The 26,686-nt window shown below is 50.4% G+C and overlaps 7 protein-coding genes across 7 annotated transcripts; 2 read left to right on the top strand and 5 right to left on the bottom strand.

Annotated features, from left to right (window-relative positions):
• Positions 1-240: 240 nt before the first annotated feature.
• On the bottom strand, positions 241-531 carry LAJ45_06614 (uncharacterized protein; the record flags this gene model as incomplete). Its single annotated transcript, XM_046116177.1, has 1 exon — positions 241-531. The coding sequence occupies one exon, from the start codon at positions 529-531 to the stop codon at positions 241-243; it is 291 nt and encodes a 96-aa protein (XP_045970838.1).
• A 3,949-nt stretch (positions 532-4,480) lies between these two features.
• Positions 4,481-6,215, bottom strand: LAJ45_06613 (uncharacterized protein; the record flags this gene model as incomplete). Its single annotated transcript, XM_046116176.1, has 2 exons — positions 4,481-4,612; positions 4,842-6,215. The coding sequence occupies 2 exons, from the start codon at positions 6,213-6,215 to the stop codon at positions 4,481-4,483; spliced, it is 1,506 nt and encodes a 501-aa protein (XP_045970837.1).
• Positions 6,216-7,883: 1,668 nt separating this feature from the next.
• LAJ45_06612 (uncharacterized protein) lies at positions 7,884-9,286 on the bottom strand (the record flags this gene model as incomplete). Its single annotated transcript, XM_046116175.1, has 3 exons — positions 7,884-8,286; positions 8,403-8,950; positions 9,044-9,286. 3 exons carry the CDS (start codon positions 9,284-9,286, stop codon positions 7,884-7,886), a joined length of 1,194 nt encoding a protein of 397 aa, XP_045970836.1.
• Positions 9,287-10,718: 1,432 nt separating this feature from the next.
• Positions 10,719-11,823, bottom strand: LAJ45_06611 (uncharacterized protein; the record flags this gene model as incomplete). The annotated part of the gene is made up of 5 exons (XM_046116174.1): positions 10,719-10,793; positions 10,915-11,226; positions 11,295-11,325; positions 11,607-11,744; positions 11,801-11,823. 5 exons carry the CDS (start codon positions 11,821-11,823, stop codon positions 10,719-10,721), a joined length of 579 nt encoding a protein of 192 aa, XP_045970835.1.
• A 1,627-nt stretch (positions 11,824-13,450) lies between these two features.
• LAJ45_06610 (uncharacterized protein) lies at positions 13,451-14,535 on the top strand (the record flags this gene model as incomplete). The annotated part of the gene is made up of 2 exons (XM_046116173.1): positions 13,451-13,645; positions 13,735-14,535. 2 exons carry the CDS (start codon positions 13,451-13,453, stop codon positions 14,533-14,535), a joined length of 996 nt encoding a protein of 331 aa, XP_045970834.1.
• A 756-nt stretch (positions 14,536-15,291) lies between these two features.
• On the bottom strand, positions 15,292-16,666 carry LAJ45_06609 (uncharacterized protein; the record flags this gene model as incomplete). The annotated part of the gene is made up of 2 exons (XM_046116172.1): positions 15,292-16,233; positions 16,322-16,666. 2 exons carry the CDS (start codon positions 16,664-16,666, stop codon positions 15,292-15,294), a joined length of 1,287 nt encoding a protein of 428 aa, XP_045970833.1.
• A 7,069-nt stretch (positions 16,667-23,735) lies between these two features.
• Positions 23,736-25,715, top strand: LAJ45_06608 (uncharacterized protein; the record flags this gene model as incomplete). The annotated part of the gene is made up of 7 exons (XM_046116171.1): positions 23,736-23,882; positions 23,958-24,240; positions 24,511-24,750; positions 24,803-24,884; positions 24,937-25,081; positions 25,128-25,610; positions 25,677-25,715. The coding sequence occupies 7 exons, from the start codon at positions 23,736-23,738 to the stop codon at positions 25,713-25,715; spliced, it is 1,419 nt and encodes a 472-aa protein (XP_045970832.1).
• Between the last annotated feature and the right edge of the window lie 971 nt (positions 25,716-26,686).

Genomic DNA, 26,686 nt, shown 5'->3' with positions numbered 1-26,686 from the left:
GTGAGCACTGGTGAGTGCTCTGGGAGCACTCGCGGAAGCCCTCGCGGGAGCGTTCGCGGGAGCGTTCGCGGGAGCATTCGCGGGAGCATTCGCGGTGCCGTGAGAGCATTCGCGGTGCCGTGAGAGCATTCGCCGTGCCGTGAGAGCATTCGTCGTGCCGTGAGAGCATTCAAGAAAACTGTGAGAGCATTGGGAAGTGCTCGCGTGTACTACTGACGTAATCAAAAGAAGCAAAAGTTCCTAGGTGCTGTGGGCGGAGTCACTCCATCCTAGCGTCTCCGGAGGGGGAGGGAATCTCATGGCGGCCCAGGCGACCAGAGCATTGGCGAGTGCCCTCCGGACGTGAGCCATATCTCCTGGCGGTCCCAGAGAGTGGGACGGTCCTGCGGCGGAGCTGGCGCGAAGGTTGTACTCTGGCGGTGCCGGACGCGCTGGGCGCTCGTGGCGCAGAATGCCCGCCAGGACGTAGGGGCTGCGCCCTGGGTAATAGGCGAGCTTGCTGATGTAGGGTGGGGATTTTGGAGGGCCCATTTGTGGGGGGAACCCGGTTTTGGTTGCCCTTATGTAGGAGGAGAGAGCTGCAAGTGAGGCGGGGGTGACCAAAGGTCGTCGAGGGTTTTAGCAAAGGGGATGTGGGTTGCCCTCTGGGGACTGCGCTCAGGGCAGCGTAGGATGGCGTGTTCGAGGTCTTCGTCTTCGAGTAGACATCTGGGGCATGTTGGGGGGAGGTCCTGGGACATCCATGTTGGGTGGGCCGCTAGGTAGCTTTTTATGAGCCCGCATTTGGCATATGCGTCCTGCGATGAAGCGGTCGAGCTTGAGGTGGGGGTGTGGACGAGTGCTGATTGGGAATTTGTAGTAGTCTGGTAGGGGGTTATTCTTCCAGATTTGCATGGTGTCTTTTTTGATAGAGAGTGCCAGGCCTGGGTGGATGGTGTTGGGGTTCTGGGCGAAGGTTGGTGAGTTGGTGAGTAGTGCGTGGCAGAGGTCGTCTATGGGGAGGCGGGCTACCCCTTTCCTGGTCGAGTTCCAATTGACGGGGGGGTTTGGGCGGCCTCTTAGTAGGTGTCGGTGAGATGTCTCTCTGTAGGTGGAGAGTGTGTGGAAGGAGTCTGGGGTGCGTGCGGTGACTGGGTTGTATGCGGGGGATGCGGCTTGGATTCTCGCGGCATATCTGATGCGTAGGGAGGGGATGTATAGGGCGAGTGGTGGGAAGGATGTTTCGGCTTGTAGTATTGAGAGGGGGGTTGATCTGAAGCAGTTGGTGACCCATCTGAGGACTGAGTGCCAGGTGGTTTCGAGTCTCTTGAGTGCTCGTGCTGTTGGGACAAGGATGGAGGCTCCGTATGTGAGCATGGGGAGGATTGCCATGACTGCTAGTCGTCGGCAATTGAGGAGGGTGAGGCCTTTGCCTGCTGAAGTGAATCCTCTTATGATGGCGAAGGAGGTTTGTGCTGAGGCGCACCTTTTAGAGAAGTGGTTGAAGGTGTTGAAGTTGTCGGTGAGCTGAAGGCCCAGCCAGCGGATTTCTCTTTTGGGGTTGAGGGGGGTCCGGTTGAGTGTAATGGGGAGCGTGGAGGGTGCACTTCTATCGGCGCTGGTGCGCCAGTGGATGAGGTCTGTTTTGGGGAGGGAGAAGTGGATGTTGCGTGGGGTGCCTGCGTCTGTTGCCTTTTGGAAGGCATTTTCTAGCAGTGCGACGTTCTGTTGGTGGGATGGGGAGGCGACTGTGAAGGCGAAGTCATCGACATATGAGATGGTGATGCCGGGGGTTGGGTCCGTGTGAAGTGGCGCTACATATATGCAGAATAGGAGAGGAGAGATGGGGGAGCCTTGAGGCACTCCGACGGCTACTGGAAGGGAGGCGCGTGGGCCGCCTGGGAATAGGAGGGTACATTTTCGGTCCGATAGGAATGAGAGGACCCATTGGACCATGTATGGGGGGGTGTTTTTGCTGCGGAGGGTATCTGCTAGGACTGAGGGGATGACGTGATCAAAGCCCCCTTTGACATCTAGGAAGAGGGAGGAGACCTTCAGTCCCCCGCGTTGGAGGAGTCTGATTTCGTGCAGGAGGGTTGTTGCGGCGTCGGCTGTGGACAGTCCTTTGATTGAGCCGCATTGATGGGGGTGTATTAGGCGTGACGAAGAGGCGAATGCGTGGAGGCGATACGTCACTATCCGTTCGAGGATTTTTGACACCGTCTCAAGGAGGACTATGATCCGGTAGGCGGCAGGGGAGTTGTAGTCTGGCTTGTTGGGCTTAGGGAGAATGACACCGAGGGCGCTCTTAAGTGCTATCGGGTGATACCCGCTTCTGAGGAGGGGGGTGAGGAGTTGGGGGATGAGGGATGGGTTTCCTTGGTGGATTCGTTTCCAGGCTACGGGAGGAAAAGTGTCCGGTCCTGGTGCTGAGTTGTTTGAGGAGGCGGCTAATGCTTTGGCTACTTCGTCGGCTGTTACTTCTGGGGTATCAGGGAAGAAGCCCGGTTGGGGAGCTGTGGTGGGGTTTGGTTGTGGGGGGAAGAAGTGTGATATGAGGGCTTGATTGACCTCGGCTGGGGAGGAGGCATTTGGGAATTTGGGGAGCTTAGTCTCCTTGTTCCGGGTCGCGGTTTTCCTGAGGGCCCATACCTGTTGTGAGTCGGCTTGGGCTATAAAGTCGTTCCAGTGTCTTTTTTTGGCTTCCTGGATGGCGGAGAAGTATGCGTTGCGGGCGGCTTTGTATTCGAAAGGGGGTGAAAGTCCTTTCCTGTATGCTCTGGTGACGGAGTTGAAGATCCTTCTGAGTGTTGAGAGGTATGGGGACCACCATGCCTTCGACCATGTAGACGGCCTTTTGGACGGGGTGGCAACGAGGACTGGTTCGGTGATGGCTGCTAGGGCGCTTCCAAACCAGTGGTCGATTGGATATGAGATCGGGGGAAGGGAGGTTTTCCGGAGTGATTCCTGGATTGCGGGCCAGGGGGCCTTTTTCCAGTCGGGGGTGTGAGTGGGGAGGGAGGTCATGCTGGGGGAGAGAGTGAACTGTAGTTTGATTGGTGTGTGGTCGGAACCTGCATTGGGAAGTCTGTTGGACCATGAGTGGAAGAGGTTAAGGGCAGGGGGGTTTGCGAAGGCTAGGTCGATGACCCCGTGTCTTTGAAGAGGGTTGGGAGAGATTCGGGTGATCCTGCCGGGGATGTTGAGTAGGGAGTAGCCATTAGCTGCGGCTGTAGAGAAGTAGGGGGAGGAGAGTGACTCCTCTCTTCTGTTTATGGTGCGATGAGGGTCGGTGCGGATGTTGTGTATATTGAGGTCCCCGCAGATGATGGAGGGGTTTCTGGTGTTGCGGAATATCGTCTCCGGGAGGATTGATCTTCTGCTGGGTGAGATGTGTCGGTTATAGGCGTTCACTATTTCTAGTTGTGCAGGGAGGAGGGGGTTATCGGGGTTTCTCCAGTAGATGGCTATGCCGAAGACGTCGCCTCTGTCGAAGTTGATGGGGAAGTAGGAGGTGTGTTGTAGGAAGTCGAGGTGTAAGTAGAAGGCGACTGATACGGGTTCGTCTTCTGCAGTTGGGGGGTAAACGCATTCGTATCCTGGTGCGTTAAGGGGGTGGTTGAGGAGGGTGAAGGGTTCTTGTATTGCGACAATTTGGGGGGGGCGTTGTTTAGAGAAGGAAGAAAAGAGTGAAAGAAAGACTGCGTTGCTTCTTGCGCAGTTCAGTTGGATTATTGTAAAGAGATTGCTGGAAGGATCTCCGCTGGATATGTCTGAATGGTGGGTGATTGAGGGGGGGGGGGAGGAGGGGAGGGAGGAGGATCGTGCTGGCATTACTGCGACATGGTTGAGTCCTCTTCCGCAGCCTCTTCTTGTTGAGGTGCGGGTACTGATGTGGACTGGGGGGTGGCGGGTTGGAGGTGGGTGGCTGGTGGGGGGCTGTTTGGGGAGGTTTGAGGAGCAGGAGCGGAGCCCTGAGGGGCAGGCGATGTGCGGGTACGCCTGGCGGGGCACTCTCTGTAGGATGCTGTATGGTTGCCAGAGCAGTTAATGCATTTGGCTTTCCAGGTGGCGCAGCTGTAACGGGGGCAGCCTATCTATGTATCGCTAGAATCCAATAGAATAGATGCGGCCGTGCAAGATAGAAATCAGGTGCAGATTTATTCAAAGATACTATCGCTAGAACTCAATAATCTTTAAGGGCTCTGCTACCGATAATGGTCTACTCGAAGATGAGGATCAGGTCAGTTGGGCGGGAATGATCCTGAGTACTTATACTCCAAAGGATTCTATTCTCTGCTCCTACTTCCTTACTAAGTTCCGGTGCTGCCTCCTAGTGGAAGGGGAGCAATACCATCGCTACCCCGCTTCTCTCTAAGCGTCAGCGAGTGCTTCCGATTCCGAAGGCAACCACCCTTAGTCAAAGCCTTTGTAACACCTGCAGCCTTTGTTGCCACACAACTAGGGGCCTGCATGAATGAGCTGCCGCTCAGGTGTAAGCTTAATCATTGCTGTAGAGCTTCCGCTTATTGTAGACTTCCCAGGCATAGTCTCTTCCACTGCTGGCGGACTTCCAATGCTCAGAGGATGTGGAGGATCGCTGAGCACTCAGAGCTTCACTCTGGCTAGCCTTCTAATCATTGGCGAGGCACAGACTCGTCAGTCATTGCTCCCATGAGTAGATCCTCTTCCTAGCGCTCAGAATGTAGTTACTCTGACAGTTGGTAGCTAACCACACTGCCGGTACTTGCATGTCACTGTGCAACTGGCTTCTAACAATAACTCTCAGCATGTAACCGGGCCCTGTGTGTACTCATACACCAGACAGTTGAAATGGCTCCGTTACAGCAGCACTCAATGACCGGTTTGAGGTGGCCGTTGTTGGGGCAGGTTTGGTTGGGGCAGCGGTGGTCTTTGCGGAGATGGTTGCCTGCGCAGAGTGGGCATGTTGGTGAGGATGATTGGCATCCTTCTGTGGCGTGTCCTAGGCGGGCACACTTGCGGCAGAGAGTATTGGGGGATGCTGGCCAGAGTTTATTGCATCGGCGGGAGCGTCCGAATAGGCGGATTTGGTCTCCGATCTTGTCAGTGTCGTTGGCAGGGACGGAGATGACGATTGAGGTGGTGGTCTTCCCGATTCTATTTTCGGGCTTGGAGAGGTATCGGGCTCTGGAGACAGATGCTCCGGTGGTGAGGGCAACTGCTTCGGCGAGGTGGGGAGTGAAGAGGGATTCTGGGACGTCGAGAGCGAAGATGGGAACGTTGTGGATGGCGTAGTCGACGTTGGTTGGTGCGAGTTGGAAGTCGTTGAGCGGGTTATCGGTAGCGCTGCAGGCGAGGTTCAGGACTGCTAGGAGGCCGGGGAAGTAGGGAGCGATGTCTTTGGCGGGGGTGGAGGGGGAGGCGGTGCAGGTAATTGTGCCATTGCGGTTGACCTGGACCTGTAGGGCGGTGTGTGGGTGGGTGAGGCCTGCGTTGGCTAGGACCCTTCCGAGGTCGGAGGGGAGTCTCGCTTCGAGTTGCTGGTGGTTCGGGAAGGGGGCGGGGTTGGATCTGGTTGCGAAGAACCGGCGTTGGGCGGTGGGGAGGTTTGTTGCTGGTTGGGGAGCTGAGGGTTTGCGGGGGCCTGTATTCCAAGTGGCGGGGGAGGGGGCGGCGGGACGGGAGTTGTTCTGGTGTTGTTTGAGTTTTTCGGCATAGGTAAGGAGGCGTCTATTGCCGTTTTGGTCGATGGTTTCGATGGGGTCGTTGAGGTAGGGCTCTGCTCCTTCGGTTGCAGAACCCTGGGGGAGAGGAATGGCCGGGGCGGGGCGTGAGGGCTGGCGAGGTTGGTTGGTAGGTTGTCGTTGAGGGGGAGGGCGGGCCTGGGGGGCGGAGGCTGGGGAGTGCTGAGGAGTGCAGTTATTGATGCGTGAGTTGAGGAGGGTAACGTCGGCGGTGTGTCTCGCGGATAGGGTGTGGACCTCTGTGGTGAGTTTCTCAATTTGGGTTGAGAGGCCTAGGAGGAGGGAGATGATGGCTTTAACCGGGTTCAAACCGGGGTCTTGGGTATGGAAGGTGGAGGCGATGTGTTGTAGGAGGTCGTCAGTGGCAGGGGACTTATCCTCTAGGCCCATCTTACTGAGGAGCTTATGCTTGTCCACTAGGTGGAGTAGGGGGGCGGCGAAGGCTGCCCTTGCTTGGAGGTGTTCTGGGAGGGGGTGGCCTGCCAGGTGGGGGGGGGGGTTGGTGCTCATGGCTGCAGGGGGTTATTCTGGGCTGTGAGGCCTAATAGTTAAAGACTTTTCTGCCTGTGTAACGTGGTTGCAACGTAAAACTTGGAGGAGATATCTATATAGGGGCGTTGTATCACAATGATATAGATGGCAGCTACCGCCAACTGCTTCCGGACTGGTCACTGGTACCACCTATTAAACTCGTGTGACTAGCGTCGTGGCTCTTTTGTCTTTCGGCCGGTTATATCCTCTCGGCTATATATGTACAGCGCCATGCCATAAGTCATGGGAAGGCGTGAGGTCGCAACGCCTGAACACAAAATCTTTCACCACCACCGATGGCGCCTGGAGACCATGTACCCCGCCAGACAGCTAGGAGAGAATGACCAGCCTCCCTGCTGTGGCAAAAAACCGGAGTCTTACAACTCTGGTTGGAGGAGAATAGGGTAGATGTTCTGGAGGACTGGCTTGCCTATTCCATCCCATTGAACATGTTTGGGTACACCTCAAGAAGCTTTACCATCAACAGTACCCCCATTTGGCATATGGTACTAGATCACCTTAAGTATTAAAGCCCCTCGTGGAGGAAGGTCTAATTCATTGCTGGGAACTGTTACCTGATGATTTATTTGGTAGCTAGTTGAGAGCATGCCTAGGAGCATAGAGCTGTTATAAAGGCAAGGGGTTGGTACACAAGATATTAAATGTCAAATTATTTATTTAGCTACTATTTAACAACTATACAAAAAACCAGCTCTCCAAAGGATCAATTGTGGTAGCTGGGTGGGTAGTTGCGGTGGCCCGGGAGGTTGCTACGCCGCGCCGTCCCATGATTTATGGCATAGAACTATATATATAGCCACATAATGTTTTCACACTCGTTGGTGACGATACACATATGAACTGTCATTGAGTACCTAGGATCATCTCAACAAACTGATCTTCAAACCTTGCATACCCATGAGCCAAGTCACGAACATGCACATCAACTGCAAAACATTATATAATACAACAACTACATTGATAATGATATCATACCGCAGAATGCATTCTTAGTCCATGGTTCGAGACAATCCTTTTCCCACAGCCAGCATATGTACTCCTCTCTCCGTTCATACATAATTAGAGGAACAACTACATGTACTTGTAATCCAGATAGCCAAGCTGCAGTCTGACCAGTCACAGCTAGTTACCGCCTGATCAATTAAGCCAGCCAGATGTTTCATCTCGTATGTACCTGAGAGGCTCGAGAAGGCCCAAATCATCATGCGAGATGAGAAAACTCCGGACTCGGACTCGTGGCCGGCAGGCATACCTTGAATCTAGGCGCGCGCTGGTAAAGAATTATCGGCTGCATGCTACCTCTTCACCTTGCCTATCACTTAACCCAAAGCTTGTGATTACTATACTCTACATTAGCCGGCTGCGGAAAATTCATAATCATATAAAAGGGAAGGAACCTCTCCCGCCTTAATATATAAAGATTTTAGACTTTCTTGGGTGTGGTACAGTGCATAATCTGGTGGTACGTAGGACAAAAGCATATACCAACATCAGATCTTATATTCGTGGACAATCATAAACTACACCTCGAGACATAACCAAGTATAATTACTTACTCGCAGTCCCCCCCATAGTCAACCATACACAACATATCCGCAATTCCACTGGCCGTAACTCAACCTCTCCTCAGATCTTGAAGGGACAAACCCCACCCCCGCCGGCACCCACGCCCATCTCCCTGATCCTCTCCGCATCTTTCTTCACCTTATCCACACCCTTGCCCTCGAATACTTTCGGGCCCACCTCCTCAATACGGTATCCGCCCTCATCATGCTTCCCCTTCTGAATATATGGCCTCCCTGTTGCCCACGCATACCAGGACCAGAAGCTATTGCTGTGGGCGGCGGAAACATACCATGGATCCACGTCATAGACGGCAATGTTATAGCACCCAGTCTCCGGATTCACAGTCGGGCTAAGCTTCTCCACCCGCCTCATGCGCGGGAGACTAAGATGCCTTAGGTAGAACCTGCGGAGAGCAATGACGGAGTTGACGATAGGTGGCACTACTGGATGAACTTCGGGAAACCTGTACCCCAAATCAAATGTCAACATCCAAGCCCATCAATTTTCTTTACTGATATTCTGGAAGGAGAGTGAGGGAGGGGGGGGGGGGGGGGGGGGCAGGTTTGGGATATCCCTTACATCATAGCTTTCCTCAGTGGCTCCCCCATCACGCTGCAAACACACATCGTCACAAATCCCTTCGCAAATTCCGGGCACCACCACAGCAGCATCCCCAACGTGATCTTGCCAACCTGGTGATTGCTCTCCGCCGGCTCCATCTTCTCATCGAATTCCCTCGCGAACTCTGCCATCGCATCCCACGTCTTCGGGATCGTCTCGGGCGGTATATTCATCCTAACACCAACCTCATACCAGAAACGCCAAAATGAGGCCTTCTCGAGCTCCGTGGGCTGCCGCCATTCGTACTTGGAGATGAATATTAGGGGCTCCGTGGCGAAGAGGATGAGCGTGTAGAGGAAGTCATCGGGCTTGATGTACTGCGCGTATTGCGAGTGCAGATAGTTTGTGCGGGCGATTGCGAGCGAGGCGCGCTCCGAGTCGAGCGGCCAGCGCATCCACTCGGCGACGAGGACGACCGTGTCGACGTAGCGTTTGGGGGCGGGCTTGGCCGTGCCGAGCTGCCCGGACTTGACGAGAATGGCGCTCATGAATGGGAAGGCATATGTCTATATGTAACCCCCATGGGGTTTGTTTTCTTAGCCCGGCCATCCATAGCTAGCTAGACTCGAGAGGCGCGGACGAGGGGGGGTCTTCCTTACCTTGAAGAGCGCAAATTGAAGTGAAACATACATGATCTTGGGGAACTCTCGGAGCAAAAGCTCGGTTTGTACGGTTTGGGCATCCGTCAGTGTGATCTTCTCATAGATCTGGGCGGACGTGAGGCCCTCATAGCCCAGCTTCTTTGTGATTGTGTTGACACGGCGGTATCTGAGTACGCGGACCGAAGCCAAGTAGGCGGCTGCCGCCGCCGCGAGGGCAAGTGGGAGCTGGAGGCCGAGCATTACAGTTAATGCTCGTTGTGTTCTGTGTTGTGCTGTAGGGTGGGGTGGGGGAGCAGAACGAAGAAGGGAAGGGTCGGGGTCTGCTTTTTATATAACTCTACTCTAATCGGCGGTGGGTGCGTAGTATGTAGAGTAAGCTCTGTCAGAGTCACTTATCTACTCTTAGACAGGTCTGGTTGAGGGAATCGGCCGATGTGAGACTTTCACAAGGTTGTAGAGTAGACTTGTAGTTATTGGGGGGGTTTCTATTCGCGGACAGGCAAGAGTGGTAATGATTTTCTTTGTTTTTTTTCCCCTCTCCCTCTCCTTCCACCTCACCTTTGGCGTTTACATATACTTGTGCATATGTAGAGAGGCATGGTAAGCCAGAGCAAGCACGGATCGATTACTCGTCGATATATAAGTATTTAGTTAAGGCCAGGGTTCCCCGCGGTTTCGGCAGCTGCTTCATAAGCATCCATCCAAACGTTTTTTTTCCTGTTTGTAGATAATTACTTTTGGCTCGGCCAGGCCCAGGCCAAGTTCCAACTAATGACGCAGGGCCCAACCCAACCGACGTTTGGATTTCGACCGCCCCATCGATCAATCAATCTTATTTAAACATGACAGCAACAACGAGATGGGGCCGGCGAGCGAGACGACAGTTTATCAGGTTGTTTTGGAGGGGGATGGGAAATGGGAAAAAGTGCACATGTCCACCAGCACACACCCGTTTTTTTTAAGCCTTGAGATGGCGATTGGCTCCACGAAACAAAGAAACCCGGTAACCCCCGTTTTTTTGTAGGATGCTTTTTCCTCTTTCTGGACCACGATCAAGTGGTTGTATTGGCCGGCGGGGCGGGAAAGAGAGAAGAGGGAAAGCCGTGCTGCTGCGGGCCGGGGCTGGACTGGGCTGATGTGTCGGATGTGCTCTGTCGGATGGAAAGACATGTGTGAGGTATCATTGATTCGGTCGGCGGAGGAATATGTATGTAGCTTGGCAGCTATTGTTCTGCTTCGTCGTCGGGGTGCCAAGATGGTGCTATGTACCAGCTGAGGGCTCATGTGAGGGCTGGTAAGTGGAGAAACAAATGTCCAGCTAGCTATCTAGGAAACAATATCGCCGAGTACTCCAGAGAAAATAGTCAAGTAAAATCGAGCAAAAGATACATGTACTTTACGCATGCTACAGAATAATATACAATAAAAATACTATGAAAAAAAAAATATGAAAAACAAACGCCCGCTAACTTGCACTTCATCGTTACGCATGGGGATGGGCCCTGTCCGGTCCGGTTTGATTTTGGCCTACCGTTTCCCTTCCCTTCCCTTACCCTTTCCTTCGAGTCTCTCCCATTCATCTGATCATGGCCACCAATCAACAACAACAAAAAAAAGACATAAAAACACAAAACACACAGAGAGTGAAGGAGAAGGAGAGTTCGAAAGACCCTCAACTTAACCTCAAAACCAGCACCAGCAGCGTCGAGTACGCCGCGACACTAATCGCCGTCACCAACGCCACAACCTACACCGCTCACCATTAGCACTCTTTCCAAAGACCCAAAAACCAAAACCAAAGTCCTTTCCCCTCTACCCCCCCCCCAAAAAAAAAAAACCAAACCAAAAGGTCAAAAAGAAGCACCCACATTCCCACTAGTCCTAAACCTCTTCCCCGCCTCGCCCTCGCCGTCTCTAAAGAACTGCTTATTCCCGCTCCTCCTCCTCAGCATGCTCGCGCCCAAGATGAAGGCGCCAAACACCGCAAAGAGCGCGCCAATGCTGTAGAACTCCTGCGTGAAGATCTTCAGGATCACCAGCGCGAAGCTGAACTGCGACAGCGCCGTGCGCATGTATGCGCCCTCGAAGGTGCGCTGGGCGGCTCGGATCTCGACCAGTTCGCCCGGGGTCAGGACGACGGAGGTGGCACGGTGGGCGCGGAGGGTGAGGGGTGGGGAGCGCTGGGAGGGGTTAGCTTGGTGGGAAAGGAGGGGGAGAGGAGGGAGGGGGAAAGAGGGGGGTGGCGTACTTTGAACATGGTGTTGGTGCTGAGTAGCTGACTTGTAGATGCGGTAAGTAAGGGCCCCGGAGGTGCTGTGGGATAGATATGTAGAGTCGGTAGGAAGGAAGGAAGGAAGCTGTTAGCTTATAATTACTGTGGAGAGGAGATGGGAATGGGGGTGTCGCGTGGTAACAAGCTTTTTAGAGGGAGAGGGTGCCAAGACGGGTATGGTGGTTATATTTGCACAGCCGGGGGGGGCAGATCAGGGTCTGGTCTAGTGACATATGTAGATCTCTTCCTTCTTGATTCGTGGAGGCGTAAGTACATGTAGATAAATACACTTGAGTGTTCGTCGCCGGTGGGCCAATGCCATGGGTGAGAAGAGTAGAGTACGTTGGTGGTAGCTTTGCCTTTTTGGGCTCTGGGTGCATGTGTGTGCTCGGGTAGTACGTAGCTGTGGATCGCAATGCATATGGCCTGGGCTTGTTAGCTGAGAACACTTAGCACTGTACAAGTAGAACAGATAGATATACCAGTGAGGGCACTGGTCGAGCATTCTCTAGATTTGGAGACCTAGATGATCTTTGCGTATCTGCAAGCTAGACAGGCTTCAACCTCGACAGCTGGTCTATCAATCTGGCATTGTCGGCACCCACGTTGGATTCCAGGATTCACAGGGTGCCCATAAGAAATACATGTACTCAAAATACCTGTACCTTATTTCTGATATCGATACGACAAAGCTTAAGCTGTGCTGCAGACATGCAGCTTTAAGGTTCGCTCCCTTCCGCACGTGCAGCACACGACATCCCCGGTACGACCAGGCAAGGTAAGGGAGGTAAGGGAGGGTAAGACTGTCTTGCAAACTTTAAATTCTGTGATGTGAGTAAACAATGGATCGGGGGTACATGGTGGGATAGTAAACACAAAGGACAATATCGTGGGACTGCAGCGGTGAGACAGTCGCTTGATATGTCATTGATATGGATAGCGGGCTCGCGCGGTAGAGCGTGTTCCCCTTTCTATCAAGTCTACTCTGCAAGCAGTACTTACAGGCTACAGTTGTCGAGTTCCTTTCTGCCTATTTGACTTTAATTATGAGTCTCGACTGCCATGCCCGGTGACGATATATTATGGGAGAGAGTATGTACCCCCCCCCCCCCCCCCGACCCTTGCTCAATCTACCATGTCTTCCTTATCTCACAAACCCCACCAAGCTTTCTCTCGCTCTCAACGATTCCATATCATATTCAACATCCACTCAGCAATTGAACGTCATCCGCTATCCCTGCAGACTCACTCTCAATGTCGCCCAGCACACAAGACACGCCAAAAAACCACTCCAACCCAACCCTGACCCTGAGAATCGTGCCTCGGCAAGTCTGGCTGGCATCTGATAAGTAAATAGTAAACTCACTCGGAGTCACTCGACCCCTGTGGTATGTAGGGCATTAATTGGTTCCAGAAGGCATTTGGTTGGGCTTTTCTTTTCTTTTCTGTTGAGGCTTCTTCCTTCGGAGCCGTGGAATCCGGTCTCCCGAATTTTCCAGATCTGGTCTTGCAGCCGGTGTTGATATTTCTCCGGAGGAGGGAATTGGGGGGAATTGGGGGGATTGGGGTTTATGGTTGCTGTGGTGGTTTGTGGTGGTTGAGGTTGAAGTGAAGTGAGGTGCGCAATCTAGGCTCAAACCAGGCTCTGCTCTAACTAATGGATCTCGGTATTAATAGGCGTCCGAATCCAGTTGCATTAATTGTCACTCATATAACTCTCTATCCCCTTTTTGCTACATAGCGGGACAATTAGGCCTTGGTCCCTTTTTTTTTTCTTTCTCTTTCTCGACTCTTTCATAAGGCTCCTCTCTCTTCCTCTTCTTTTCCATCAGCTCCTTCTTATCCTCATATCTTCTTCTCGAGGAAGACGTGACCGCTGAAATATCTACAGTAGCACGTACAACCCCCACAAAACCCCTGCGCCGGCCAGTTAGCTAGCCCCCGTCAGACAGCCAGCCAGCCAACCAGACCAACTAAACATTGCTTATTCCTCGGCCTTTCACGAGCAACGAATTAATTGAACAAGTCAGCCAAAATCTGTCTTTTGATCGATCACATTCCGGCTCTCTTTCTTGGCGCATAGCCTCAGATCCAATCCTAGATATAAGCTTTGCCATTCCCTCTTGGGCGCGATGACAATATCCAACACCTCCCAACCGCTGTTCGACGACACGACCGCGTCCGCACCCGAAACCTTCGCCATGGCCGTGTTCAGCAAGCTCCTACAGCTCACCCCGACGGGCCCGCTGGGCTGGGGCACAATGTTCAAGATCTTCTTCGTGTTCATGGCGCTCATCAATATCAAGAACATTCCCCTGACGTGGCACGTGAGTTTTCTCCTCTCCTGCACCCCAATTCCTCCCCTTCGAACCACACATGCGCTTTTATACTAACCCCCCCCCCCCCCCCTCTCTAGTTCCGCTTCTACCGCTCCCTCTTCCACCACCTCCTCCGCCGCCGCTCCCTCCACCCCACCCCCTCGCACCTCTTCTCCCCCATTTCCTCCACCTCCCGCTCCCCCCTCTACGAGTGCGACCTCAACCTTCACAAATCCAACAGCACGTACTTCTCCGACCTCGACATTGCGCGTACCCACCTCATCTGCCACCTCATCAAGCGCTCCCTACGCACCCGCCGCTCGCTCTACGTCGCCCTCGCCGGCGTGACCTGCCTCTTCCGCCGCGAAATCAAGCCGTTCGAGAAGTACGAGATTGTCTCGCGCCTGCTCGGCTGGGACGGCAAGTGGGTCTGGGTTGTGTCCCACTTTGTCAGCATTAAGAAGGAGAAGGACGGCAGCAGGAAAATATTTGCCAGCGCGCTGTCAAAGTATGTCTTCAAGATGGGCCGCATCACCGTGAAGCCCGAGGAGATCTTTACCGAGTGCCAGCTGCTGCCACCGCGGCCCATCGAGTCCTCGGCATCCGGCGCCAAGGTCGCGCCCGCCGCGAACGGAAACGGCGAGATCAAGAACCTGGCGAACGGGGGCGCACACAAGAGCGAGAAGGAGGTGCTGGCGCAGCTGGACGCCGCGATAACGGCGACCGACACCACGGCGGCCGCGATGTGCTTGGACGCGTACTGGACGTGGGAGCGCATCGAGGCCGAGCGCGCGCGGGGGTGCGAGATTGCAAAGTCGATGCTGGGGCTTGACCTGCTTGAGCACGAGATCCGGAGCGGCGACGAGGAGGGGCTGACGAAAGTGGGGAGGTTTTACTAAAGAGGGGGGGGGGGGGTTATTATCACATTGATCCTTTTTTTTTTTTTTTATATTATTTTTTATTTTGATAGCTATAGACGCACCCCCGAAGTGTTGTTGAGGTTTGGAAGGGGGGGAGGGGGGGGAGGGGGGGCTGTAATACTTAGATGTGTTAGATAGACTACATGTATTCTTGTGCTTGTTCTTTTTTCTATCGGTAGATACATCCACAAATAAAAAATAAAGTTTGTTAAATTTCAGTGTCCAGGGTTAGGGTTTTGCTCTCCTCCGCAGCGCCGGGTGATGCCGCCGTGTAGTGTCCCTTCAGGTCAATGATCGATATCCACTCGGAGTTGCAGTGAACTTGGCTCAAGTCCTAGACTGAAACCTCAGATCTGTACTCCTCCCGATTTCTTTTTGTTCAAGAGATATTATTGGGTGACAAAAGTTGTCGTGATTTTGTATGTATATACATACGACTATAACTCTACGCGGACCGCAAAGGATATAAAGAATTCGAAGATATTGATATGATCAGAGAGCTGGGGATTGATAGGACGTACATGTATCTCCTAGATACGAGTCCCGGCTGCCGACTTGCTACATAAAAATTTATCTACATCTACATACCTACAAGTATTTTCACGATTGCCAAAAAGAAAAAGCCTATTCGATCATTTCCAATCCTCTCATTTACACTCAACCAAAAACTCAACCAAAAAAAACTCACACCACAAACCACAGATTAAACCCCAGTCCTACATCCACCACCACCCCCTACAACACCACATCAAAGATCCTCTCCAACATCCACCCCCCAAACTTCCGATCCGTCCCCTCCGGACTCTCCACCACCTGCCTCACGCGGTTCCCATGGCCCCTATGCAGCCACACGCCCACATCTCCCAATTTGACCGCCTCCGCCAAGTTCTCCTCCACATTCTTTGGCCGGCGGTCAACCACACACATACCCCTGGTCCACTGCCCCGCCGGCTCAACCCTGATGTCCCGCCCCTCGTGCACGACCCACCCCTCCTCGCCGCGCGCAAGCGCAGAGATGGCGTACCACACGCACAGCGGGTCGTGCATGCTGATGTCGACCGTGTCGCGCCGCGCAGCCTCGCCGCCGCCGCCGGTGCTCTGCAGGTACATTTCCTTCATCTTCTTGAACGTTGCCGTCACAAAGACGTCGCACCACTGCGCCAGCGGGCTGCCCTGCGCCTTGCGGTCCGCTGTGGCGGCGCGCCAGACCGCTTCGCTGAGGAGGTGGCGGTTGGTGATGTCGAGGGGGAATATGCTGAGCTTCAGCGGCCTCTCGGGGGCGGGGGCCTGGTTGAGGGTGAAGCGGCTGCCGATTGGAAGCGTGCCGGAGGGGTGGGGTGAGGTGAGGGCGTAGATGTGCGCGGCGGAGTAGGCGCAGGCGTAGTGGTTGAACTCGGCGACGGGGGTGACGTTGCCCTCTTGGTCGATTGCGCCGCCCATTATTATGACCTCTTTGGCGCGCAGGAGGGTTGGGAGGTCGTGGGTTGCGGCGAGGGAGATGTTGGTGAGTGGCCCGACGGCGATGATGGTTATTGTGTTTGGTGGGTTTTCTGCGAGGATGCGTAGGATCTCGAGGTGGGCGGGGGTGGAGGAGGGTGTGAAGTTTGGGGGTGCTGGGGTGGCGGCTGTGGAGTTGAAGATGTGAGACCATGTTTCGGAGGGGGTGAAATGGGGCGCCTGGAGGAGGAGGAGGAGGAGGAGGAGGAGGAGGTTAGTATGAGTCTGTATAAGGTATACTTGATTCTGGGAGAAGGAGATTGGTTACGGTAGTGTGGACACCCCCGAGACCGTCAAGGCCATGGAAGTAGTCTGCGGCGAGTAATTGTTCCTCGAGGGGCCGGTCTGCGCCTATAGCGACAATGGGCTTTGTGTTCTCGAGGGCCGAGAAACCGGTGCGGAGGCCGCGGGAGCTGCGCCATTGCTTCTCGAGGTCGAGGACATGGAAGAGCGAGACTGTGTTGCGGAGACAGTTCTCGATGTTGATATTACCGAAGGTGAGGGAAATGAGAAGGAGCTCGAGTTCGTCGGGGGAGGCGGAGAGAGCGAGGAGAAGTGCGAGCATATCGTCCACTCCGGGATCGGTATCTATTATGATCTTTTGTGGTGCCATATTGATTTGGTACTTACGGTACGGGATGCTGTACTAGGTGATTTGGATTGCTAGTACTGCTCATGATATATATATATATATATTAGATCTGTTTGAATTTCAGGTTGTATAGGTTGAGATATAATCAGACCTACCTAACAAGCCTTATTATAGATAATTCAATTGAGAGAAACGATATCGGTGCTGTGAGGACGTTGCTGTCGGGGTGCTTGATCAAGCTGAGGCAGGTGCATTTATAGCGGGGTACCAATCGATCATTTCCTTATCGATAACAGCTACTACTCCTTCCAAACTAGGACTAGTACTGACTGGAAGTACTGTGTGATTTATGCAAGTCAGAAGATTCGGGTAGGATATATAAGGGACTGTGATAACTACTTCATATAGGTACAGCCACTCCGCAAAAGTGTTCGTGATTCCGATTTCAGAGTGAGACATTTCTCCATATGTAACCGCGGCGGATCATCAAGAACCCCCCCACCCAAGAGAAGACTTCCCCAGTGACCAATGGCGCCCAAATTAATGAAGAATAAGATCAATGACCTATCTTCTTTTTATACGTAGTCACAAACTATATTATATATATTTTTCGCCGTTTTGAATCTCAACTTTAATTTAATAACATCTCTACTACGAGTGGAAATGCATCAAATAGCACATTTCCCACACAAAATTTTGGGAAAAGGCACATGGAAATGTGCCAACAGGGGTGCGTCTGTTGGAAATGTATACTTTCTTCCTTTTACATCCCTTTTACTGTGGAATTTCCTGTGTCTTTTCCCATTGTAGACCCCGGGATCCAATTTATGTCCATTTTGTGTCCATTTGCCGTCCATTTACTGTGCTTTTTCCAAAGGTCGATCTCCTGGATCCCATTTATGTCCCTTTTATATCCATTTACTGTCCATTTTGGATCCATTTGCTGTCCATTTTCCCTTGATCCCTTTTTTCCTCCATTTATTCTCCTTTTTCGGTCCCTTTTCGGTCCCTTTAATGTTTTTTGAAAAAATTACCACATATATTCCTGGGCCTATAGGTGTTCCAAAACGGTCATCTACATCAATTCAGCTAGTATACTAGTTGATATAGTCCTAGCTATGTCAGCCTAAGGTAGGAGGTTCAACCCTTATCTGGGTAATGATGTAGATAGGCATCCATATATTTTTTCGGTTTTTTTTTTGACAAAATTCGGTTGAGGAAATGGGATAATTAATGGATGTCAATTGAATGTAAATTGAATGTAAAAGCGTGCCATTGCACTTAAAACCATTTTCCATCCCTTTTCTTCCTATACAAAATATTAATTATTTCACCACACGGTTTTAATTATTTCACCACACGAGTTTAATTATTTCCACCACACAATTTAATTATTTCCATCATACAAAATTTGATGCATTTCCCGATCCCCTTACCCGACAGTTTTAATTATTTCTACCACACGATTTTAATTATTTCCACCACACGATTTTAATTATTTCTACCATACAAAATTTGATGCATTTCCTGATGCATTTCCCCACCAAAGATTTGATGCATTTCCTGATGCATTTCCACTCGTAGTAGAGCATCAGTATTACGGGTGCGCCACACTACGCACTGACATTAAAACTATATCACGAACACTTTTGATGAGTGGCTGTACATGGAGTAGAAGTCCGAGATAGAGGCCAGCTTACATTCCTGAGCCGAATGTGTGTTTACGATTGGTGATCATTATACGTACTCACACAGAGTAGAGCAGATTTAGTTATTAATTAGGTGCATGCGGCAGATCATCGAATACTTAGAAAAACCACGGGTTGATCGAGTTAGAGCGAGCACCACGTTCATGGATTAACGACATCCAGCATCCTACCCCCCGCAATTAACTGTCCATTAGAGTGAAGTTTATGATGATTGTCCACGAATATAAGCTCTGATGCTGATATATATATTAATTAGTATCTATGCTTGTTCCACGTATCGCCAGGTTATATCTGAATCGAGAATCTTTATTAAGGTGGGAGATTCCTTAATACATTTTTGTTAGTAGAGAGAATAGTAATCATGAATGGGCACGTACCCGCTCTTCTAACTGACCAACTGTCATTGTTGTCCTTTATCAACTACGATGCAGTCAATGGCACTCACTACAATGTAGTAGCCGTGACTAGTCAGATTGCGGCTAAATGTAGGTTATCTGAGTCACGTGTATGTAAATTAGTTGTTCCTCCGACAGTGTATGATCAACGAACATGCATAACATGTATATATGTCTATGACTCTAGAAAGGGATATATGTCGTAAAAACTGATGTCTATTCGAGTACTAGGGCTGCGGGTGGTATTTGGTGCAGGTGGATATATCACCCCTGCCTACCCCTTGCGTAGATGATCTACCTATGTAGCATATGCGCATGTAGTCGAGACGCAGCTCTTCAGAGTATGTAGTTGGCTCTCTAGAAGCTGGGAAAGATATATATATAATAAGGTCGTACGCTTGCAATTGTTAGACGTCGGTGGAAAGGAAAAGAGAATCCATGGGCCCATATCTACTCACTACGAGATCCTTCCGAAATTTCATCAAAAATAAGTAGAATTCTCCGCCTCAAACATGCTTTTCCTCGGTCTCATCATCCCCACCCTCGCCGTCGCCATCAAGCATTGGTTTCATCTAGTGTATACCCCCAGAAGGACATGTTGCCGGTCAGAGGCTCTGTAACCTTATTTAAACCTCACGGCTTTAAATTTTTTCTAATATATATGCAGACTTTACATCCACCGCCCGCATCACCGAGACGCCCAGTGCCAGTATCGTCAACAGTACTCCCAATGCCGGCAGCACAAACGGGGAACCCACCATCCGCCAAGCTCAGGCAATATGTGGCAAAGCTCGACTCAACTGCTGCAACAGAGTCGCGAAGAAAGACGTACTGGGACATACCGTCGACGGAACTCCTCTGGTCGGCGGCATCTATCCTGGAACTGATCTAGTCATCCAATGTTTACCACTCGATATGCTTCTTCATGATGGTATTGTTCTTCCGCAGTGGGGAAATGAGCAGGTGGTTAATTATTGCGTTGACAACTTGATTGATATATATAGCCCAGCCCCCATTCAGAAGGTGTGTGGTGGAAAGGCAGCTTGCTATCAGGTAGATATCGGTTATGCAGTGCGGGTGGCTTTTTATCTAGAACTCCTTCTGATATATACCTTGATAATGGTAACTGATCTTTGTGGCTTAGCATGGATATCTCAATGTTGGGCGTGTCATGCTTAGATTACTCGCGGAAGGATACTCATGAGGCCGTGCTGGCCGGTATTGGGATATATATACTCGACAAATACTGCTAGTTGGTGCATGATTATATGTTAAATATAGCAAGCTGCAGGATCTCCTGGTCCTCCAGATTTCTATTGGCCCAAATAGCCTTGTTCCTCAATTGATCAACTATAAGCAGCATTGGTCGAGTTCACGAATCTAGGGAGTAAATATAAATGCATATTCGTATAACTATCACGAAATCTAAGAAACTCACAAGGTCATTCTATTCTGTATACTTTGCGTCAATAAATGCCTCTGGTTGACTACATGTACCTACATGGCCTCCCTTAAGCTGTTACTCAGGTCCGTTTAACGTTACTTTCGTGATGACAGAGATACGTGACATGACTACATGTATTCTATTTAGAAAAGAGAAGGGGAAAAAAGCTTATATGGTGCCCCCGATGATCTTGATGATGACATAAAAGTCAATTAATTGCCTAAGGCCCTTCGCCATAACAGATGCTAAAATCCCGTAACGAAAAGGCTAGATAATAGATACATAATGAAGAATCTTTATCTTTACCGATTTTTATCTATGAGGGTGGTATTCAAAAGTGCAGTACTACATGTAGTACTGCATGTATTATACCCATTTATACCCTCAAATGTACACTTGAGAAATAGGTCCTCTGGTTGGCCCAGGAGTCGCCGCCTTGTAATCATGATTGTTCTACTAGCTTCCAAACACTGCCGTCGTTTTTAAAAATGGGCTACCTGAGTTTGGGCGGTGTACTCCAGTGTAGGAAGTCTCAGCAGGTAATAGGATACATAGTTCTATTAATACGAATTAAAGAGAGAGACGGCCTTTCTACATGTACTTATACATACACAAGTGACACGTCTATAATTAGGCAGCACACCAAAATTTGTTAAAAACCATAAACCAACCCCTTTAGCAGGGAGGGTAGAAACAGTCTTCATTAACCTTCCTACGCACACAGTTAATATTCAACCTGGAAGATCCTCAATTGAACTTCCACCGGTCTTGAGCACACCAAATATTTATATCCCCATTCAAGAACAGTGCCCAATCACAACCGCAACAAAGCCAGCCTTCATTAACCTTCCTGCACACGCAGTTGGTGTTCGGCCTGGGGGATTCTCTGTAGAGGTCCTCTGCGACAGGAAATGCAAAGGGGACTTACTGTAAGTTCTTCAACCTAAATCCACCATATTAATTGCTTTACATAAACTAATACCAATATACCACGACCAGAGGCCCCCACAAATGTCAGCGCGTACGGAAACGTCTCCACATTACCTGCCTCAGTAACGGCAATTGTATTTATATCTCCAAGAGCAAAAACGACTTTAATCGCCACTGTCGGACAAAGCACGGGCTTGGGAAGGAGCTACTTAATTGTACTGTGGTGGGATGCGACAAGGTTGGGGCAAAAGGATTCTCCCGCAGGGATAATTTGTTACAGCATTTGAGGAGGGTGCATGGAGAGAAGCTTCCTGTTGTTCGGTACAGATTTGGGCCGGCTCCTGCTTGATACTTGGTTGCAATTGGATACGAGAAGAGTTTCTTAATGGTTGTCTTTATTTCGGATTTATGGTCTTTTACTCAGATTTTCTGCAATAACTAAAGGCTAGCTTTATAATTAGTCGATTGCGAGGATCATATCATATCATACTATTAGCTATTCAGCTCTTTCTTAAGAAAATATAAATGCTTTGCCCACTACTCAAGCTCTCCGTTTCGAAGGCAAATCTTATTTAGTATTAGATGCAGGCTAGTATGCTCCTCAGATAGTCATGACGCCCTGGATTGAGGTCACCGCTCTTTCAGTTCCCACAATTCAGGTGTGCATCATGAACGCTCACTCGCTCATGTCTTGGCATTGACCGGGGAGTAGAAGAGAACTAGGGCCTAGGCTTACGTGCAACCAGGAGGGGCGGTACCGAGGTACAGCGCCGGACAGTCAAAATCAACCCTCATGTTCTTTTCAAGCCAGAAACTAGTCCTAATCGGGTAATAATAATCATCGAATCATCCCAATAGGGTAAGAATTATCCCAATTAATGTGGCCGCCTTGGCATAAGGCTATTAAAGTTATTATTTCACACCTATGTTTTTTTCGGGCAGATTGCACCAAATGTTTGAGAGGTCATAGTGCAGTCAGTTTTTAATTATTTTAAATCACCTTTTATGGGGATGTTTACAACCATGATTAGACCCATTATACAAAAGAACATTATTTTTGGACAAGTGTTGCGTTGTTGAAAGTCGATGGGGTGAAGGGGAGTCGGTGGTTGCTCTGGCCGGCTGGTTTTGGCTGTCCGACACCGTACCTCTGCTTCCAGTCGTCTCTATATTCCTATTGATTTTCGACAACCCTAGAATAGCACCCTACGATCATTTACAAGGGACAACGTCGACCGAAACAGTCAACCCTTTGACTCTTGGGGCTACGCACGCGTCATATATAATATACATGTACCTCGTGCGAGTTATGTATGTCTTGACCTCATATAGCTCCACCGAAAGAGATTATTCTACACCTATCAAGTCCTCGGTTTCAGCCAGGACTTAACAGGGGTGGAGAAAACGACTCAATACAAAAAAGCCCCCCCCCCCCCCCCCTCTTCAATACGTAGGAGGAAGGGCAGGCTTGGGGCGGGGGTGACTTAGCGTAAAAAAGCCCCCTCCTCTTCTTATGAAGAGGATGGGGCAAGGAAAATACACAGTATACTTAACCCACCCGTTTTTTCCTTCCAAGTCTTCAGTATCACCTAAGGCCCGGGGGGGGCAAAACGAGACAACGCAAAATAGCCAGATGATTTCCTGATCTTAGTGTAGACCTGATTAAGACTCGGAAAAGATACATATGATAAGATAACCTCAACGAGCCTTCTGAATTCCTGTCACGTTGGATGGTGTTTAACATTGATTTAGGACACGAAACAGCAAATGAGCGTTCGATTTAGCTTAGGGAGTACATTTGTAACCTCAGCAGTTACTGTCACTGTATCAGCGGCCCGGGTTGGAATCCTGGATCGGGCGGTTAACGTATATGTGGGTGGTTCCAACCATCCCAGCCTAACCTGCTGCAGTTTTTGCTGCCGTTTTTTTCTAAAACCAACCTTTACCACATTAAGCCGGCCAGTTGTTTTTCTCTCGGCAAATAGAGATAGGGCTAAATTTTACTATATATATTTCAAGAACAATATATGATCTCCTCCCCTTAGTCGCACGAGCTTACAGTAGGTATAAAAGGATATATAGTCTTCCTCCTTGAAGATTGATATCTATCCAGGGATATGAGGTTATAGTTACCAATATGTCACTAGTTTTTCTTTGCCATGGACTAACAGGTACATACATGTATATTCGACTTTTTTCTCTCTGAAATGCTATTAAAAGGGTGGTTTAATAGAAAAGAGGAGTTATTGCCCAATCACACGGTGCCAGTGATCTCCCTGTGTAAAGCACCACATGTGATCGAGTGATCTTCCATGAACGAACCACTAATGGTGGCGCCGATTGCAGGGAATCATTCCCTGGAATTGGTAAAACAATACCGGTACCTATCCTCAATTAGTATTTAGGCACTCTTCAGTAGCCAATCGTCGATGGGGTGGGAGTAATTTACTACCTGTGGTTAGTACTAGACGGGCCTATCGATGGTTTAGTAGATCTCTAGGATCAATTAAGCCCATCAACGTTACACAAATAAATAAACCCTGCCAAGCGTCACTCCTCTCGCCTACACGATCTCTCATCTAAGTAGCTCTCTACCTCTCATCACCACAAAAATGGCCACCATCCTCGAGTCCCCGTTCCCCGCTTCGACCAAGCAGTCAGCCTGCCTCATTGATGGCATTCACACCGACTGCAGCGTAATCTCCTTTGCCGATAAGATCGTCATAACGCTGACGCAACAAGGCCGCCTTGCGCAATGGGTACATTCCTATCTACCTTTCTGCCCTATCTTCATATCACTGTTTTTACGCATGCTTACCGCCATATCTATCCAGTTCCATGTACCCCTCGACGGACACCATCCCGGCCTGCTCGAAGGCAAGTCACCCGACGACGAAGACGGGCTTCTCCCACTATCACATTTGACGCCAACCACCCTCCTTGGCGGAACTGTCCAGGAGCGGGAGGCGCTTGGGCAGACAATTGCCGTCCAGCTTGCATCTGTTTTGGCGATGCGCAGGAAGGAGGAGGGGCGGATGCTAGTTGTTGGGTTGGGGCTGCAGCAGAAGGAGCTGGACGGGGATGCGTTTGTGAAGTTGGTAGAGCTGGTGGGAGACTGTTTGTAGTGCAGTAATCAATACTTAATAAGAAGGGATATCTGGCTACGGTTGACGAGTGAGCGAGTTCTTGTGAAATATAATCTCTCCGTAACACAAATGGCGGGGTGCGTGGGGTGACGGCGAGTTCCGTTGCTGTGCCATGACAACCGACGGGAGGTTCCTACACCACCTCCCCCCGATACCTCCACAACACACACCTCCTCCAACGGCATATCTCCCAACCCTCAGCTCTCCTTCTTCTCAATTATACTCATTTGCATCCTCACAGCCCTACAAATCAAAAGCCTCAGCTCCTCTGTCACAATGGCCGAAGTTACTACCACCACCACAATCGCTTTTGCAGCCCAGTCTGCATACCACATCAGGACACAGCTCCCCCCCGCTCTCTCCAAACCTTGTATCGGTATCATCTGTGGGTCTGGACTCGGTGGTCTTGCAGAGACTCTTCACAGCTCTCCTCAATTCGAAATCTCTTACACCAAGATCCCCAACTTCCCCCACTCCACCGGTCGGTCAGCCCATTCTCTTCCACGAGCGCCCCTAGCTAACCCGCCCCGCAGTTGTCGGTCATGCCGGTAAATTTGTCTTTGGCCTACTCGGCGAGAAGAAGACCCCCGTCGTGATGATGGTTGGCCGTGTACAGTAAGTACCTGCTCCTCCGGCCGGTGAACAGAGTTAACAATTGCACAAACAGCTTCTTCGAAGGACACTCGATCGAGAAAGTGACCTTCCCCACCCGCGTCATGAAGCTTCTTGGTATCAGCACCATCATCGTCACAAACGCTGCTGGCGGGCTCAACCCCGCTTACTCCGTTGGCGACATGATGATCATCAACGACGTAGTGACCCCTTCACTCCATGCTATTCCCAAGCTAACCTTTCCAGCACATTAATCTTCCTGGACTCTCTGGGGCGCATCCTCTCCGAGGACCCAATAATGATTCCTGGGGCCCGCGCTTCCCCGCCCTTTCGGATGCATACGATCTCGAGCTGCGAAAGGTTGTGCACCAGAGCTATAAGAAGCTGCCGGGCACGACAGAGACCCGGAAGCTTCATGAGGGCGTGTATGTATTTGTATCCGGGCCGTCGTACGAGACCCGTGCGGAGTGTAGGATGCTGAAGATGATGGGCGCGGATTGCGTGGGTATGAGTACGGTGCCTGAGATCATTGTGGCGCGGCACTGCGGGCTTCGGGTGTTGGCAATGAGTCTGGTGACGAATAAATCAGTGTTGGAGGAGGGACCAAGAGGTGATGCGGTCTTGGTCGAGGGGAAGGATGTTGGCGAACTGAAGGGTGTAATGGAGGTGGGGAAGGCAAATCACGAGGAGGTTTTGGAAACTGGAAAGGAGGCGGCCAAGGATATGCAGGTTTGTGTTCGCGCTCCATTTTTGATGTCATTGAATGCATGCTAATGTACGTGTTTGCGTATTTAGGCGCTGATCAAGCAGTTTGTGGACGATATCTCAGGATAGAGGTAAGTTTTGGCCTAAAGCTTGGTTTATGCTTAGTTTGATTTTATCGTAGCGGTGAGTTGAGATATAGAGTCTCATAAGTAATGTTAGCTTATTTATTGGCGTTCTTACGATAGATGAAGAGGTGCTTGGAGTTGGTGATCCTTTCCAACAACTGTGCATGATGACTCTCTATTACCTCTGTCTTAGTGGGGTAGATGTTTGAATTTGACGATCGTAAATTCCCATTCCACACATATCATGCCGCCGGCTATGAAAGTAGGCAATATTGGTTGCCGTGAGGTGACCTATATATTTTGAGAGGGATCCGTGACTACATGTAGCTAGGACAGAAAGAAATAACTATACATACATATAGGTACAGAGAAAGAACGTCACAGATCAGAGCACCCTCCAATACTTCCTCCACTGAACGCTGATGACCACCACTCAACAGCATGGATATTGGCCCAATAATAAATAACATTATATTCAACTCATAACATGAGTTCGACTTTATGTGTGCTCCTACGGTCACTTCAGTTTCTTGTCAGCCTCTGAATGGGATGCTAGTGGTCTCTTCCTATAGCTAGGTTATCGGGGGTCAAGCTGGGCAACTCTTTTTTTTTGATTTCACGTAACCATTAAGACCGTTACAGGAAGGGTTATTAAGAGCTATAATACCCTCCTAGCAAACATACAACAATCTACCTCTCTACCTCGATGATACGTATTGGTCTTAAGTAGCCCGTCGCATTCGACCCAAAGGAACCAATAACCCACAAGAACTCGATGTATTCCTGCCCATATTGGTTAGAAGAACATCGTCACCGGGCCTCACTCGATATCCACCAGCGGATAAACCTATTGGGGAGACTGGAGGTTTACCTCTATACTAAGGGCCCGTTCAGACATCCCAATAATCTAGATTATTGGCGAGAATCTAACGGATTATCGACTTTTAGATTATCACAATTATCTATGCTGTTCGT

This window comes from Morchella importuna (assembly GCF_003444635.1).
Source record: "Morchella importuna strain M04M26 chromosome Unknown Morimp01GS019, whole genome shotgun sequence".
Lineage (NCBI taxonomy): Eukaryota > Fungi > Ascomycota > Pezizomycetes > Pezizales > Morchellaceae > Morchella > Morchella importuna.
The sequence above is the reverse complement of the archived record's forward strand: the minus strand, read 5'-3'. Positions and strand labels throughout refer to the sequence as shown.